Source organism: Topomyia yanbarensis, chromosome 1, assembly GCF_030247195.1.
Source record: "Topomyia yanbarensis strain Yona2022 chromosome 1, ASM3024719v1, whole genome shotgun sequence".
In the NCBI taxonomy this organism is placed as follows: Eukaryota; Metazoa; Arthropoda; class Insecta; order Diptera; family Culicidae; genus Topomyia; species Topomyia yanbarensis.
Genome location: NC_080670.1, coordinates 64,961,687 through 64,977,318, shown reverse-complemented (window position 1 = coordinate 64,977,318; position 15,632 = coordinate 64,961,687). Strand labels below are relative to the sequence as shown.

The window sequence follows — 15,632 nt, the reverse complement described above, 5'->3', positions numbered from 1 at the left end:
AAAAAATCGCACCTATTTTGAACTCGTGCGAAACGGACGATAATACAAACTCGAGCTTGTGATCCAAGCGGAGCGCGTATTTGCGAAACATGATCCCTCAAACGTTTTAGAGGAGCGAGAAAACTGTACAACATGAGATATTTTTCATGTTTAATGGAATACTGAAAAAGAAGAAACATCGTCATTCAAACACTGAATTTTATGGTAACTCCAAATAATAAAAGCCGTCGTACGCATCTACTAGTCAACCTAATAGACAATTTGACATTTTAAAATGGATCGAGGATAAATAATAATTGATCTGGATCGCTAAGAAATCAAAACTGGGTTATAGTTATTGGTTTGTCAACGGCACTTCGATAAAAACTGGGGAAATATGCGTGGAAATCCTCTAACCCGCAACTCGAACACTATACTACTTTAAATGACTTGTAAGGGCATATTCAGGATTTTTTCAGTATAACACAAAATATTTAATAATCACACTATTGCTTGTTATATCTGGCTGAACTATGAATGGGGATGCGATTGTATTTAAAACCCAATCCGACCATGCCCTAGTAACAATTTAGGTTTTCTGGTAGTTTTATAACCCTTCATAGAACTTATATTGCACTTGTAGCGTGCTATAAAACGTCAATTGTTACTGGAGTGTCTTCAATGATACTTGTCTCGAAATTATTTTGTTTCAGAAACTGAGTGTCTGCACTGAATTTTCTCTATCTATTACATATACTATAGTGCAAACGTATATTTTTACCTTTTTTTGTTAACCATTTTTTTGTTAACGACCTATTGAGTCAATTTGTCAACAGTGCAAACGTGCTTGAAATAAAGTAATATATAATGATAGCGTACGACAGTTTTAAATTTCAATTATAAAATAGAATGTTCTGCAGTGAATACAATTGTTTTAGTTACAATTTTACTTTGAAATTCCTATATAAATCTCTACGCTATTGAACATGTCTTAACATAATTCGAAAGATAGTGTTTATAACACTCGCTATTGTATTCAGTTATTCCATCGAACGTAATGGTTATAATGTAAAATCCTTCTTTACAACGAGGTAACAATGCAGAACGTCTAGGGGAGACTGAGGAGACTTGATCCCCGGGGAGACTTGATCCCATCATTGTAACTCAAAGGCGGATCAGAATACATTTATCGAATATACTAGAAAGTTGCGCAGCTTTATCTAAACATAAGTTTCTTTAACACAAAAAAATAAATTGGACATGTCTTATCGAATTTTTACCGATTCAAAGAAAAAAATCTTAGAAGAACTGAAGAAGATTTATTTTCTAAATTTTCAAACTTTTATACAGTTGATAAAGTCACCCACTATATACTATACTTTTACATACAGAATTACAGGAGAATGTCAATTATATGAATACGTTATGATTGAGCTGATTTTTTTGTTCAACTATACTTGTACTAAAGTTTGCTGAAATAGATGCTATGGGTTCACTTGATCCCTTCAAATTCGTGGAGATTTGATCCCCTTCGCCATGCTTCATACACACCACTGAAAATAACCAAATTCACACCAGAACAATTGAAGTCATTGTTGCCATAAAATAACAAAAAATACTGTCAAAAATGAACGCTTCATCGTACAGAAACTTAACTGTAATTGTTTACTACAGTATACGTAGAAACCATGCATCCCACATTTGATGTTCCTTAACCATAATAACGACAGCTTTCAAATAATTGCACAGAGATTTGGGGAATTCGTAAAAAACGTGCTAACGGTAGGGTCCAATCTACCACACGGGGTGCACTGGGGGCGTGTCGGACTCGAATGGTGACCAGCCATTAATACCGACTAAACTCCATTGGGCTCCGCCATCATTCCTCCCAGGAACTACCTCTCGGTATTACTTCTGGGGGTCACAATACATTTATAACATTGAATAGGGTTAGGTACCTATTTTAGACCTATTACCACATTATTTCATTATTAACTTTATTATTTCAGCTTCTTTGCTTTGTTGTTAGGAGCCATTTTTTATTTTGATTATAGAGGTTTTAGCCTTAAGGTCATTCGGCTCTTATTAAGAGCCAATATAATAACAAAATTGTCTTGAGAATGGTGAAAATCTTCTGTTTGAGCACAGCAAAAACTCTAATCGAGTACCCCAATTATCGCAACAGCATTTGAGCCAATGCGTTGAGCAAGATAGCAGACGCTGCTCTAACCAAAGACTTCAGATGGGTAGGATGATAATAGAAAAAGGGTAAAAATAGGCTTATTACCCTACATGCTCTTTTAAACACGTTTTCAAAAAATAATCAAGTGTCCCCAAATTAGGGATCGAGTCTCCACTAATCAAAGAATTTTCCAGTTTTTTGTTGTTTTCCAAAAATGCTTATAGCTCATGCCCAGTATAATATTTCCATGTAATTTTTTTATGATTATCAGTCAACCCTAGAAACAATATAAAACTACAAAAAATACATAGTTTTTGTATCATTCCACGGAGTAGGATTGAAAAATAAAAAAGGGGATCAAGTCTCCTCAGTCTCCCCTATTCTTTCGATTATATTTCGATTGTTTCTACAGTCGCCGAAAAATTCCGGCGATCAGCTCCGGACTACAAAAACTTCCGAATCATTGATTTGATATCTCCAGCTACTTGTATCGGTTCACGATTATAACAACATATAACAATTATTTAGGTTACAACGAAATATATTTAAAAATCTGTTTGAATTAGATAAACGAAACCAGAATCTCACTATTGCCATCTAGTCAAGTGTTTGTTACACGTAAATATATGACAGTCTCGCTTTAGCTGAAATGCATCAATCACTTCGCCATCTACAAACATTTACCAAATGTGTTTCTGGGACTCGCTGCGTTTGAAATGGTAGTTGCAAATGCTTACAAACATTTTGAATATGAGTGACCGTCTCTTATCTGTGAATAAAATATTACCGTTTTCTTGGTTATGAATTACTCGCTCACAGCTCCAGATCTAACTACCAATATATTTCCACAAAGCACAATAACCTAGCGAGAACCATAGATGGTAAATACCAGGATCGATTTCATTTTGCGCATAATCTAAAAGATTTCTAAACATCTTCCTGCAATGCATAAGAGGAAAATACAATTCGAAGCTAAACATTTCACAAACACAAGCACTCCCGGTATGAACCCAACCAACGGATGTAACGACATCTAACCTCCGTGATCGGAAAACCTCAATGCATACCGATATCCGTGTGAACATAAATGACCGATACCCTCAAAACCGATATGTTAAAAGTGTTCCTTTTTCCTTCGCACTTCCTCAAATGTAGAAACCGCAAACCACGTAAGGTGTAGCTGTAGAAACATGCTTGGCGCAGTGGCTTGTCTGAGAAACTTTTTTTTTCTTCTGGCTTGTAGTTTCCTCTGTTCGAAGCCGCCCAAAAGATTGGGCAAACTCGGCTGAATGTATTGCACAGTCCGTCTCTTTCTCGTGGCCAGAAAGCCATGGGCGCGCACCTTTCATCCTCTTCTTCTCCATTTTCCTCGCGCTGCCTTGTTTGAGAAGCCACCAACAACAAAAGCAAAACGCTCACCATCGGGCGGCAGCAGCAGACAGCGGCAACAACGTCGGAAACATATCAGCAGCAAAAAAGACTACAACCGTGCAGTGGAGAAGCGCAAAAGAATTTCAATCAATAAAATGGCGGCGGCGGCGAGCTCTGACCCATGCTTTGTCATCTGCGGCAGCTCTCAGCTAAATTCATGCGTAAGCGACGAAACATCTCGTTGAATGAGTCAGACATAGTTTGAGATTTTACTGAATTATAAATAAAATACACCTTTAAGGTCGTTTCGGGTCCTTACTTACAAACACGACCAGTGGGTGGTTGAAAAGTATAAAGAACAACTTGGCCCACTATACTTGAAATAAACAAGTGTCGTAATTCAGTACCCCAAAGCCGCCATAACATTAGTGCTCAAGCTGCTGTTCGTAACCTCCATGATGGTGTTTTGGCCATACGGTTCGAAGTTGCTCTCCAATTTTGATGGCTACTTGTGGCGCATGATGCAATGGCGGCGGCACCTCTTTTGATTGATTATCATTCTTAGCGACTTAAGCGAAAAAGGTGATACCAGTACCAGTGGCAACGGACCCAATCGACGGCATTTAGGCTGCCTAGTGAAGGAGTGAAAAAAGCAGAATCTTCATGGAGGTGTATCTCATTAGGGGCCGTTCATAAACCACGTAGACTCATAGGGGGGACGGGGGGGTCTGGCAAAAGTCTACGTTTGTCTACGAGGGGGGAGGGGGGGTCTTTGAAAAAGTCTACGTAGACTTTTATTTTTTGTTATTCTCGTATTACTAATTATGAATGGGATTTAAAGAGAGTTGTATTCAAAATATCGGTCTATTCAGTATTTATGCAGAAACTTCAAAGCTAGTACACTATTGAGGTAACTACTCGTTAAGCGACCACTCAACCCATAACCCACGATTTTTTTTGGACAACCTCACACGTTGTTGTTTCTTGCGTATACTTTGATATAGTCTTGATCTAGGAATGATACAAAATGACAGTTCTAAAGACGATCGTCCAAAATTCCTCTCGACGGAAGATTTTGACTGTGAAATCATCTGAGACACCCCTAGTTAGCAGACATGCATGAACCATTAACCTTCCGGCAGTCGCGCTAGTGCACTGAGTGCACGCTGCTCTGAAAATCTAGCGAAATCGTCTTAGGACACCAGCAGCTGCTCGTTCAGTGGGCCATAAGCGCGACCTCCGGAGGGTTAAATGCATGAACCATAAAAAGTTAAAAAATGGTCAAAGTTAAGCATTGTAACCACAAAACACCCGATTTTTAACAATAAGTAGATTAATTTTTTTATTTTTTATTTATTGATTTCGGTGGTTAAAGCAGTAGTGTAGTTAAACTTCTACAACAAAATGTTTACTCGAGTTAATCAGTTTCTCTTGCAATCATTTACACTGATTTCAAAATCTTTAAACACCCGTTAAATTTTACGTCTTGACCCTATGCAACTTCGTGCAAACCGTCTCTACTATATTTATCTTCGAAAATATTCGGAGTTAAACTTTGATACTTTGCGATAATACTCTAAGGTGATACGGCTATTAATAACATAAGAAATATAAATATTTTTGGGAAGATTTCAATAGCTTCGTTCCCTTGATCAAATAAGACAATTTAGATTATCTTATTATCTTGGAAATATTGAAATTTGTTCACGAAAAGTGAAATTTGTGTGCATGTTTGGTTTATTATTTTAGTCTAGATGATAGTACACATTGGCAGCATTAATTTGTAATTGTTTCTTATAATTTAACAATTTTGAATGCACCAGTAATGCTCAAAAAGTGTTTAGCAGTTCTGCATTGTTGGTGTAGGTCGCACTTCGGCCAAAATTTAAGCTAGTTATAGCAATATATCTTTTTACATATATTTGAGTGACTAACCTTGAAAAAAAGTATTCCGCTACACAAATGTTGGAAAGCACCTGGAATCGGTATTAAATGATTTGATCAATCATAGACAAAAAAACAATGTGAAAAACCTTTCTTTAATATTCAAAAAGCTTGATAAAAATCTAAATCGCTAATTTTCAATTGAACATTATAATGTGCTTCTTGCTAAATTCACATTTCCTTCGAATAAAAAAAATTAAAAGTCTACGTAGACTTTTGACGTGGGGGGGGGGGGTTGGTAAAAGTCTACTAAGGTCTACTAGGGGGGAGGGGGGGTTAAAAATTCTCAAATTTCGGTCTACGTGGTTTATGAACGGTCCCTTAATAAACCTTTAATCATGCTTGTTACAAACTGACACGACACCGTATGCCCTGTTGGGTTGAGCCGTAATAACATGGGACTAGCGGCGACACACACAACGAAGCGAAGGAAATAAATTTAATTTCGATATCGTGAGAATGCAATTTGCCGGGTTTTCGGTTTCGTACCACGCAATCGTTCCAGTCAGTCATATATGTACGTTCCATTCATCTTCTCGCAGAGTTGTAAGACGTTTGCCGCAGGATTAAATCAGGAATCATTCATATGAAACGCGCTAAATGTCAGGATTTATTTGTTGTGAAATTATAACAATAACACAAACAGCAATCGAGCGTGAATTCTTTTCTGCTCCCACCGACAAGAGTCGATGAGAAAATTTCCATTTTTCTCTTCAACCATTCAGACAAGCCTGGTCGACCGCGCAGATACTGAGTGGAAGGAGACCGTAACAACCAATGAAATGAGCGTTCTGTCATTCAACTCCCCGGTAAACACTGAACAGCCCATGAAATGATCTTGTCAAGTGTTTATTTACACTTGTAGACATACAAAAACACAAACATTGAAATGCGGTTCTCTTTGCTGACCTTATCGACAAATTGGGCCTGTGGAACACGAACCGGTCTGCTTGGTCTGACAACCGATACGAAAGCTGTTTATTTTTGTTACGATTTAATAAGCTGTCAATAGCAGAACAATGGGGAAATGCGTGTGGGCCATTTTACATCATATTGATAGATTTGTGAACGTTAGCGGAGGCGGGTTATCCCTATGGCAGTAGGAGTGTGAATGTGCAGGTTTAATTTTTGTTTTAAAGCCGGTCGCTGATAAATTCGAACAAACAACGAAAATAGAAATACTCCATTCGGACTGAAAAACTATTTACGAAATTTACTTTTACTTGATTCGATTCCAGCACGATACATTCTATAAAGGCGTTCATTTTATTTAATTTTGGCAATTTAGTTGTTTAGCCATACCTGACAGAACTTGTCGAAAGCATGATTTTCCAATATAATTGCAAAAAGTTTTAAAATTTTTTTACGTTTATTGATATTTGAAATTGTGTCATGCTGATTTAAAAAGATTCCGGAAATCAGTTTGTGTATTGGACTCCAATTTACTGATTATTCTTCTCAACATAACCTCGATCGAATTCAAAAGGAATAATTGTGGAGAATAATCACGTAATTTGAGAAAGCCTTCTTGCTTTGTTTTTAAACCGTACAAAGGCATTGGGCCGCCTATTTGACCGACAGTGTACATTAGAGTGAGAAGAAAAATATGATCGCCACGGCCCCCGAATCAAGTCTTAGTCCCATTAGGAGTGTCTGCTCCAGGCAAATCGGACAAGTCTAGCTGCTAGACCTTTAAATATTGTTTTTTTTAGAAAACCCACTAGCTCGCATTTTTATCGTTAGGTGGCACTATATGCATCAGTTTATCACTACAAGTGAAAATAACACAACAATTTTGTCATAAACTGCGAATAAATCCAGTTTAAGTCCAGTCCAGAAGAATTTATTAAAATTTTAACGAAGTGGTGTCTGAGTTAATTTTGCATGGAGCCAAAACACGTAGGTGGTGAATCAATATTCAATTCCACGATTTTGTTCTCTTGCGGTTTAGCTGAATAATATATTTGGAAGAATTTTAATATATAATATAAGTCATCTCTTGGCTGGAAAATTTTAGTTCCATATTTTACCGCTTAGAGGGCGCCAACGCCGAACTTTTAACGGTGTGAGATAGAAATTGGAAGTCTACTTCAAAGTCATAGAACAGATATATATCATCAATTTATCTGAACATGTCCATATTCAAGATGACTCATATAATGTACTCAAATTTCTCTAAACATACTGAGGAAAACATCATATCATCAAATTGGTACAAGTTAGATTCTAAATCTAAACAGTTTACGTAACATATGTGAAAGCCTAAAGCAAATCACTGGTCAAAGCGCAGCAAGCAAGCGTAGTAAACAGTTATTCAGCCTACAACTTTAAATTCAAAGCGATGACATATACATATTTGTACATCAATCGATTGCAACTAATGCAGGCTACAATTTATGGAAGATTTTTTTTAAAATTCATTGGAAATAGGGTGGGTGCTTCTATAATTGAAGTGTACCAATAGTTGCAGTAGTGAGTTATACGACTAACTAAGGTACCAACCATCACCAAATATTTTTCACACTAAAATCATGCGACAATAAAACAGTTATCATTGAACTTTGCTCAAATAACCATTGAAAAAATTGATTTTCTTTGAATTTTGAGCTCCTTTGCACCTATAGTTGATCTAATGTGCCTATAGTAAATCATAAGAAATCAATGGGATCTGCAACAATAGGAATCGAAATTTGCGATTACACCACTATTGATACATGTGGTACAAGCGGTTTTGTATAAATAAATTGGTTAATAAACAATCTTTACATTTTTTATTTGGAGTATGGATTGGAAGCTTTCGTTTAACGTAATAACATCGCCCATAGATCTATTCATCAATTTTTTAACAAAAGTTTTCCTTGAGTATACGACTATTGGTGCATCAACCCTATGTCATTGTGCGACAAACCGGGCTTTTCAACTCTTGTGCGGAATTTGTTCACGAAAGTGTTCTTGCTTCGACGACGGAAGATAACTACTTTTTACTTTGTACATTTTTTTTTAGAAAATGATAGCATTATTTAAAGAGATTCCAGTTTAACTTGAACTTACACTTTCGTACAAGCAAGTACATAACTCGAATTTATTGACTTCTGATTTAAGGCATAACATGTGTGGTATTACTCACACGTTGTTCATCCTACAGAGCAGAACAGTTTGCTAACTTTTATTGGAGTGATCTGAAACTACAATAATGAATGAAACGCCTTGTATCGGCCGCCATTTTACATTTACCAGCGGGTCGCTGCAGATAAGGCAAAAACAAAAAAAAAACTGAAACAAATTTGCATTTTCCTCTTATAAATATTAAAGCAAATCGACAGATTATTATCACATCGCGAAGAAACTGGTTATCAACTATCAGAAATTCATTCATAGGTGCTTTTTCGGGGCCACTCAACGAGCTTTCGAATCGTCCATTTATCTTCGAACGCTCATCGCTGTGTACGGACCCGGGGCAAAGGGAGCGGACTCTTCCGTTGAGAAACTGGTTTTCCCGGCAGGATGCCTCTCCGTGCTTTGGAGCTATTGTGCGCATTCAAAAAACGGCAACAGGATTGGCAGCAGCACCAGCAGCAGTAATACCCAACGGCGATCCAACCACATATCTGAGGACGGGCCGTTTATTTTATTGAGCACCATAACAGAACACCTCCGAAAATTGTGTTTTCGTTTTGTGTTCGTTTTGATTGCACTGTTACTGTTGCTGTCTCTGCAAAAACTAAATAGTGAGAACGGTTCGGAAACTAAGAAACCACATGAGTTGGCATTTTGAAACATTATAGCCTGTGGGATCTGGAAAAGAAATGCACCGAACAAAACCAGGAGGAAAAAGGTCTCGAAAATCTACATTTAATATTTGTGGTTTGCTTATTTTTCCGCTTCGTTTTCGTCCGGTTTTTCGTGATCCTTGTGGTTAACCGAGAAAGGCAATGCCAAACACCTGAACAAATCTCCTTCTGCTAGAAAGATCCCGTATCGAGTAAGAGAGTGCAACTTACGAGAGCTAAACAAATATAATCCTTGTTTTCTCGACAATCCTTTCTCAGTTCCAAGAATCGGCCGAGCATGCCGACGAGATGGCGAAGGTAAAGCCAATAAACTACGGAGAGATAATATTATTTAGAAATTAATTTTTTGACAGAATTACACTGGATTTGTCTTATTTTTTGGGAAGAAGTTGCTTAGCCAAATAGATTATCGAAAACTTTGACCTTTAGCTAGGCTGGTGCTCATCGGATTTGGAATGATATGATCGTTTGACACTGGTTGCACCGAAGAACCCGTGGGGTTAGAAATGGTCCGGGGTTTATACGGATATCCTGAAAATCCTTGAAACAACTAGAGAGTACTTATTTATTTCTACTTTCACACAGGTCTTTGGTGATACAACCGTACACAATTTCGTTCACAGGAAGAATCACGAATAATTTGTAACACTTATACATAAATTATATACTTGTATCGATTTTGTTGGCTATTTTCGGCAAATTGGAGACTAAGGGAAACGAAAGCAATGAAATTGAAAGGCGGATAGGTATTCTAGAGCGAATCAGTTATAAACTTAGAACGGAAAACTAGAATTAGGCAGGCTCATATGGGCATGATCGATAGGAAATGTGAAGAACTCTTTGCCTTCTGCAGAGTAGGAGTTGGGCGTTGCACCCAAGTCTACCGCATGGTCTATGGTAGAACATAACTCATCATCATCATCATCATCATCATCATCATCATCATCATCAATGTTTTACCGCCGACGCCGGCAAAAAATTCTTCACAAATCCTCGCCTAGAACGACCATGCGATCATTCTTCTCCCTTTCTGCTAGCATCAAGCCGTGACGTATGCATTCAATCGACACCAAGCTATCGGTGTCGCACCGATCCTATTGTGATTGAACTACTTATTGATTTTTTCTGCTGAGCTGTGTCATTAATTGCTATCAGCCATCCGTGTGTGCGGAACGAAAAAATCAATAAGTAGTTCAATCACAATCGGTGCGACACCGATAGCTTGGTGTCGATTGAATGCATACGTCACGGCTTGATGCTAGCAGAAAGGGAGAAGAATGATCGCATGGTCGTTCTAGGCGAGGATTTGTGAAGAATTTTTTGCCGGCGTCGGCGGTAAAACATGATGATGAGTTATGTTCTACCATAGACCATGCGGTAGACTTGGGTGCAACGCCCAGCTCCTACTCTGCAGAAGGCAAAGAATTCTTCACATTTCCTTTCGATCATGCCCATATGAGCCTGCCTAGTTCTAGTTTTCCGTTCTAAGTTTATAACTGATTCACTCTAGAATACCTATCCGCCTTTCAATTTCATTGCTTTCGTTTCTTTTAGTCTCAAATTTACCGAAAATAGCCAACAAAATCGATACAGTAGAACCTTGCGGCAATTAAAACATAGTAACAAATTATACACTTGTACGTACTTTTACGAAATTACATGAATATATTCGAAAAGTCAAAAATATTTATTTTTCTTTTTTTTTCGTTTCGTTCGCAATATGTTATTTTCACATTTAGCAACTTGCCGCAAATCAGTGCTACGATCGACTAATAGAATTATAGCTGGTATGCAGACCTAGCCTGCAACCTTGCAAACGGTATACAATGAGTATTCACGTATGCAAAATTGAATGCTATGTTGATTTCTAACATATTTTTATTCGAATGTTTACACAGATTTCCCGAAAAAATACTCTACCTTATATGTATGTTCTCTGTGGTAAAATTTGCAAAAACGCAAGCTTAATCTTAATAGGTTAAACATTTGACTTCGTAACCTACAATTCCACGTAAAGCCTTCCGCTAAAATGTCTCACACGAGTACGGAAGTCCCCTTACAAAATTATGTTGAATTTCGTAATGTAAGAAAGAAAATACACACACATTGATACACAATTTTTAGCTTAGTGATCATTAATTTCAATGATATGATAGGCTAGTTGGCAAACATGTCAAAATTTGAAACGGAAAGTCCAAACAAGGGTAGGAATTCTTCACACCGTAAAAAGGTCGGCTCTTTTCACAATCAAGCACAATGGGCAAAACGGTAAACATACCTTGTTTTCTGCCGTATTTTAATTACATATCGACCTGCATGACGCATATGCCTACCCATTATTGCCCCGAAAGCGGCGGCGAAATGTCCTTCCTCTCATCAATGTCTCGAATATCATTGCACAAATGCGCAACCAGATCGACATCACAGATAACCATCATCTCACCCCACACGCACCCAAGGAACAACCTTTCGGTGTTTTGTCCCTTGATCGAAAGGACCTCACGCAGGATCCGGCAAAATTTTGTCGGATCCTCTTTCCTACTTCTTTTGTTACCGATCGGCTATTGTTGCTCGTCATTGTCATTGATACAGTTTATTTTCCCTTCTGGCTGCATTCATGTAACCTCAAAAAGGCAAACTTTTTCCCGCCGTAAAGCCAAAGTATTAGAGGAAAGGAGATAGAAATCAGCTCAAAAAAGATGAGCAGCCCACGCAGATAATTAAATCTTGTTACGTTTATCCGTGCACACGAGCACGAAAGAGAACATGCGACCCTCAAACCAGGATGCTGTGAGAAAAGGAGAAAACTATTGCGGCAAAAGGAGGGTGTAATAAATCAATAGATAGTAAAAATGTAAACCACAGCATGGCGCCGCGGTACCTTTTCTAGCTATTTTCTTTTTGGTTGATTCTATTAGTCTATTGTGGTACCTTGTGGATATCTGTTTTGACTACATTACGATATTACATGCCTCAATGCTTTCATTTTGTTCAATCTTTTTAATGTGTACAATTTTCTACTCTTCACAGATTCATCGCAGACCAATCACGCTAGTGGATGTTTCACCGGAGATAGCACAGTGCAAACAGCCAATGGTGAAAAGCGAAAGCTCAGTGAACTGGCTGTTGGGGAAAAGGTACTCAGCGTCGACAGCTCTGGGAATACCGTTTACAGTGAAGTAATGATGTTTATGGATCGGGACACTCATCAAAGTAGAGAATTCGTGCACATTCATGCCGATGGTGGCGCCCAACTGACAGTAACACCTGCGCATCTGGTGATGGTATGGCAAAAGGAGCTCAACGAAGTTCGGTACTTGTTTGCAGATCGAATCCAGGAAGGCGACTTCATTCTGGTCAACATCGACAGTAATTTGGAGCCACGAAGAGTTCTTCGGATATCAGCCAAATTGTCGCTTGGAGTCTATGCTCCATTAACCCGAGAGGGGACCGTGATAGTTGACTCAATAGCTGCCTCCTGCTACGCACTCATCGACAGTCAAACTCTCGCGCATCTCAGCTTTTTGCCGTACCGAATGGCGAAGAAAATTACGAATCTGTTTAACTTTAGCAGTCAGAGTAATAGTTTGAGTTTGCCTCGACACGAAGGTATACATTGGTACGCCAAATCCTTGTATGCAATTAAAGACTACGTCCTACCGGTAAACTGGCTTTATCACTAGTAGAAGATCGAAATCTCTATTCGAGAAACAAGACGGTTAAATTTTGTACATTTTGTAAATTTCTGTTTACGCAGCAGCAAAACGATTCCATTTGTTCCCGAAAATAATTAAAAAAGACGCGATTGTGTGTGAGATTTACTTAAATTATATGCGAACGATCGAGATAATATGACAGTGTGCAAGTCCTCTCAGTGCGGCCCAAAGCGTCAGCGCGGAAGGTAAAGTAATTCTATTTGCTTAGCAACCTTCGGAATGTTTGTGAAACGCTCCTTGATATTTAATGACAGCCAACTTTGACAGTGGTTATGTTTATACTTATTACTCGCGGAGATGTGTAGTTTGTGTAAGTAGGACGAATACAATAAATAATTTATTTTACTTGTAAAAAGATTTTAACCTAATTAACTTGTAAATCTTGATCCAAAAAAATTATTGTTAATAATGTTTGAGAAAATTTGGCCAGTGAACAATCTACTTTTCTTTCAAGAAGCGTAACCTTATGCATGAGATGGAAAGAACGAATTTTGCAGTATGGATAATTGAAAAATAATATTTATTAAGTAGCATTATGTAACTACAAGAAAAGTGATATCTAATTATAGTTTGAATATAACGAAATATTATTTATAATCGAATAGTAACTCAAGGCACTCGTGACAGACATGCGCATGAAAGCTTGAAAGAAACTTGTTAAACTTGCAATGTTTCAGCCCAGAAACATTTCCTAAAGCTTCTAACGCGTTTGCTATAGCAGAGTTCAAACCAGCAGGAATAGAATGGTGAAATATTTCTAAGTAAAGACACAAACTCATTCCAGCAGACGAATGCTTCGGTGGCAGTAACAGAAACCTTTAATTTTGGTTTAGGCAGAGTGGCCAGATGATATTTCTTCATATCGGTAGGTTACACCGAAAAGATATCGGTAAACCACAGATAATATTGCCAACAATGGAAACAACGCATCGAAGAAATTAAATGATATGGCCCTAAATACCGAATCCAATGGAAAATGAATGAGGTTGTGCGAAAGAGCAATAACAATCTGTGAATTGGAAGACAAGTCAAAAATCTATAGAGCTATCGTTAAATTACTAAGTCTGGTCACCCTGAATTGAAAAAGGTGTCATTGATAAAGAAAAACTGCATTTTGTAAATATAGCGAAATACGAAAAAAGACTCCAATATGATGAGTTATAATAAACTAAATCAAAGTTGTTATTAAAAACAATGAATCGCTCATTATGTATTTGTGTGGAAAATGTGAGAAAAAACATCGTCATGACAATCTGTCTTATTCTGCATTATGATGGATCGCTTTTTCGAACGAATATGATTTGCATTCTCAGTAAGTTCTATTTTTTGCAAATAAATATGTTAAGTCACATTGATCATGATTATCCATTTGTACGAAATGTAAAACGGCCTGACAATGGTAAAATTCATTTGATTGAATAAAATGAAAACTTGAGTCGAATGCCCCAATTACACGGTGCTACAGTGATTTTGTACTTTTCAAGAGACCTAGAATAGGTTGTAGATCTCATCAAATGCAACACAAAACAATGTATGAAAAAGGTTCTATACCCTCAAAATCTAGATTTACAGTAAAAAAAAAACGATTTTTCGAAACTTTTGGCACTAAATAAATTTTTACGCGGTCATTTTTCAACCGATTTTAAATTTTTTGAGTGTTTTGAAAGGAAGAAGAAATCACCTTTCCAACGGTATGCTATGTTATGTTCTTTTGTTAAAAGTGCTATGCGGTTTTGGGACAACAATATGAAAGTTACCATTATTTTGCTATTTTTTCATTAGAAATGTAAAAATAGCTCAACATTTTAATTAGAAAACGTCTTTGTTTTAATAAAAAATTAAGGAGAACACTTAATTCCGCATCCAATTACCTATTTTTGATCAAAAAATTCCGAAAAATCGTTTTTTTTGCTATAAATCAAGATTTTGAGGGTATATTAAATTCATCAAACGTCTGAACATTCCAATTCAATAAGATTTCAGTTGAAATTTCCATATTTAAAAGTCTCCCTCCCTCTCCCCTCACTACGCCCTATTGCGAAACTACATATGTCCATGAAATTGAGCTAAGGCTTATGATTAATTCATCCAAACATACCAATGTGGTAAATCTAAAGTATATAATGTTATTTTAGTATGCTATATGAAATGTCATTGGTACACCCGCAGTGTTGGCAAAACAAATGATTGTTGGCAATTAATTCGATCTATCGAACTTTGACCAGCTATAACTTGTTGTAGAGACATTCTAGCACCATGCGTCCTTCTGCAAAGTTGTTCAGCATATCCTGGATTACACTTCTATCTAATTGTTGGTATACTGCAGGAAAAATTGTAGTCTGTAAAATTGAAAATGCAAAAAAGTAGGTTTTCCCATACTGATTTCCATACAAATTGAAACGCAATGCGCTACGCCGGGTCAAATCCAATCGACCCCAAATTTTGCACAATTGTTTGGGACCCCAAATGGAACCAAAAAAGCGCTGTGCTCGGTTGATGAGGTTATGATTACGTTTTTCCATATAACAATGCCCCACCCTAATATTCACAGGGTATATTTGAACGAATCGTTCGTAAGAATATTCCCCACAAACCGATAAAAATTCAAATTAGGCATGGCTTACTACCATCAAACTAAAAAAAATAACC

General features: G+C 37.3%; 1 protein-coding gene across 1 annotated transcript in view; it reads left to right on the top strand.

The window, feature by feature from the left end:
• Positions 1-14,178, top strand: part of LOC131677837 (protein hedgehog) — a 47,850-nt gene extending 33,672 nt beyond the window's left edge. Inside the window, exon 3 of the mRNA XM_058957898.1 lies at positions 12,298-14,178. Within this exon, the coding sequence (XP_058813881.1) occupies positions 12,298-12,950 (653 nt within the window). The 3' untranslated portion in view covers positions 12,951-14,178. The remainder of the gene's footprint in view (positions 1-12,297) is intronic.
• Positions 14,179-15,632: the final 1,454 nt, after the last annotated feature.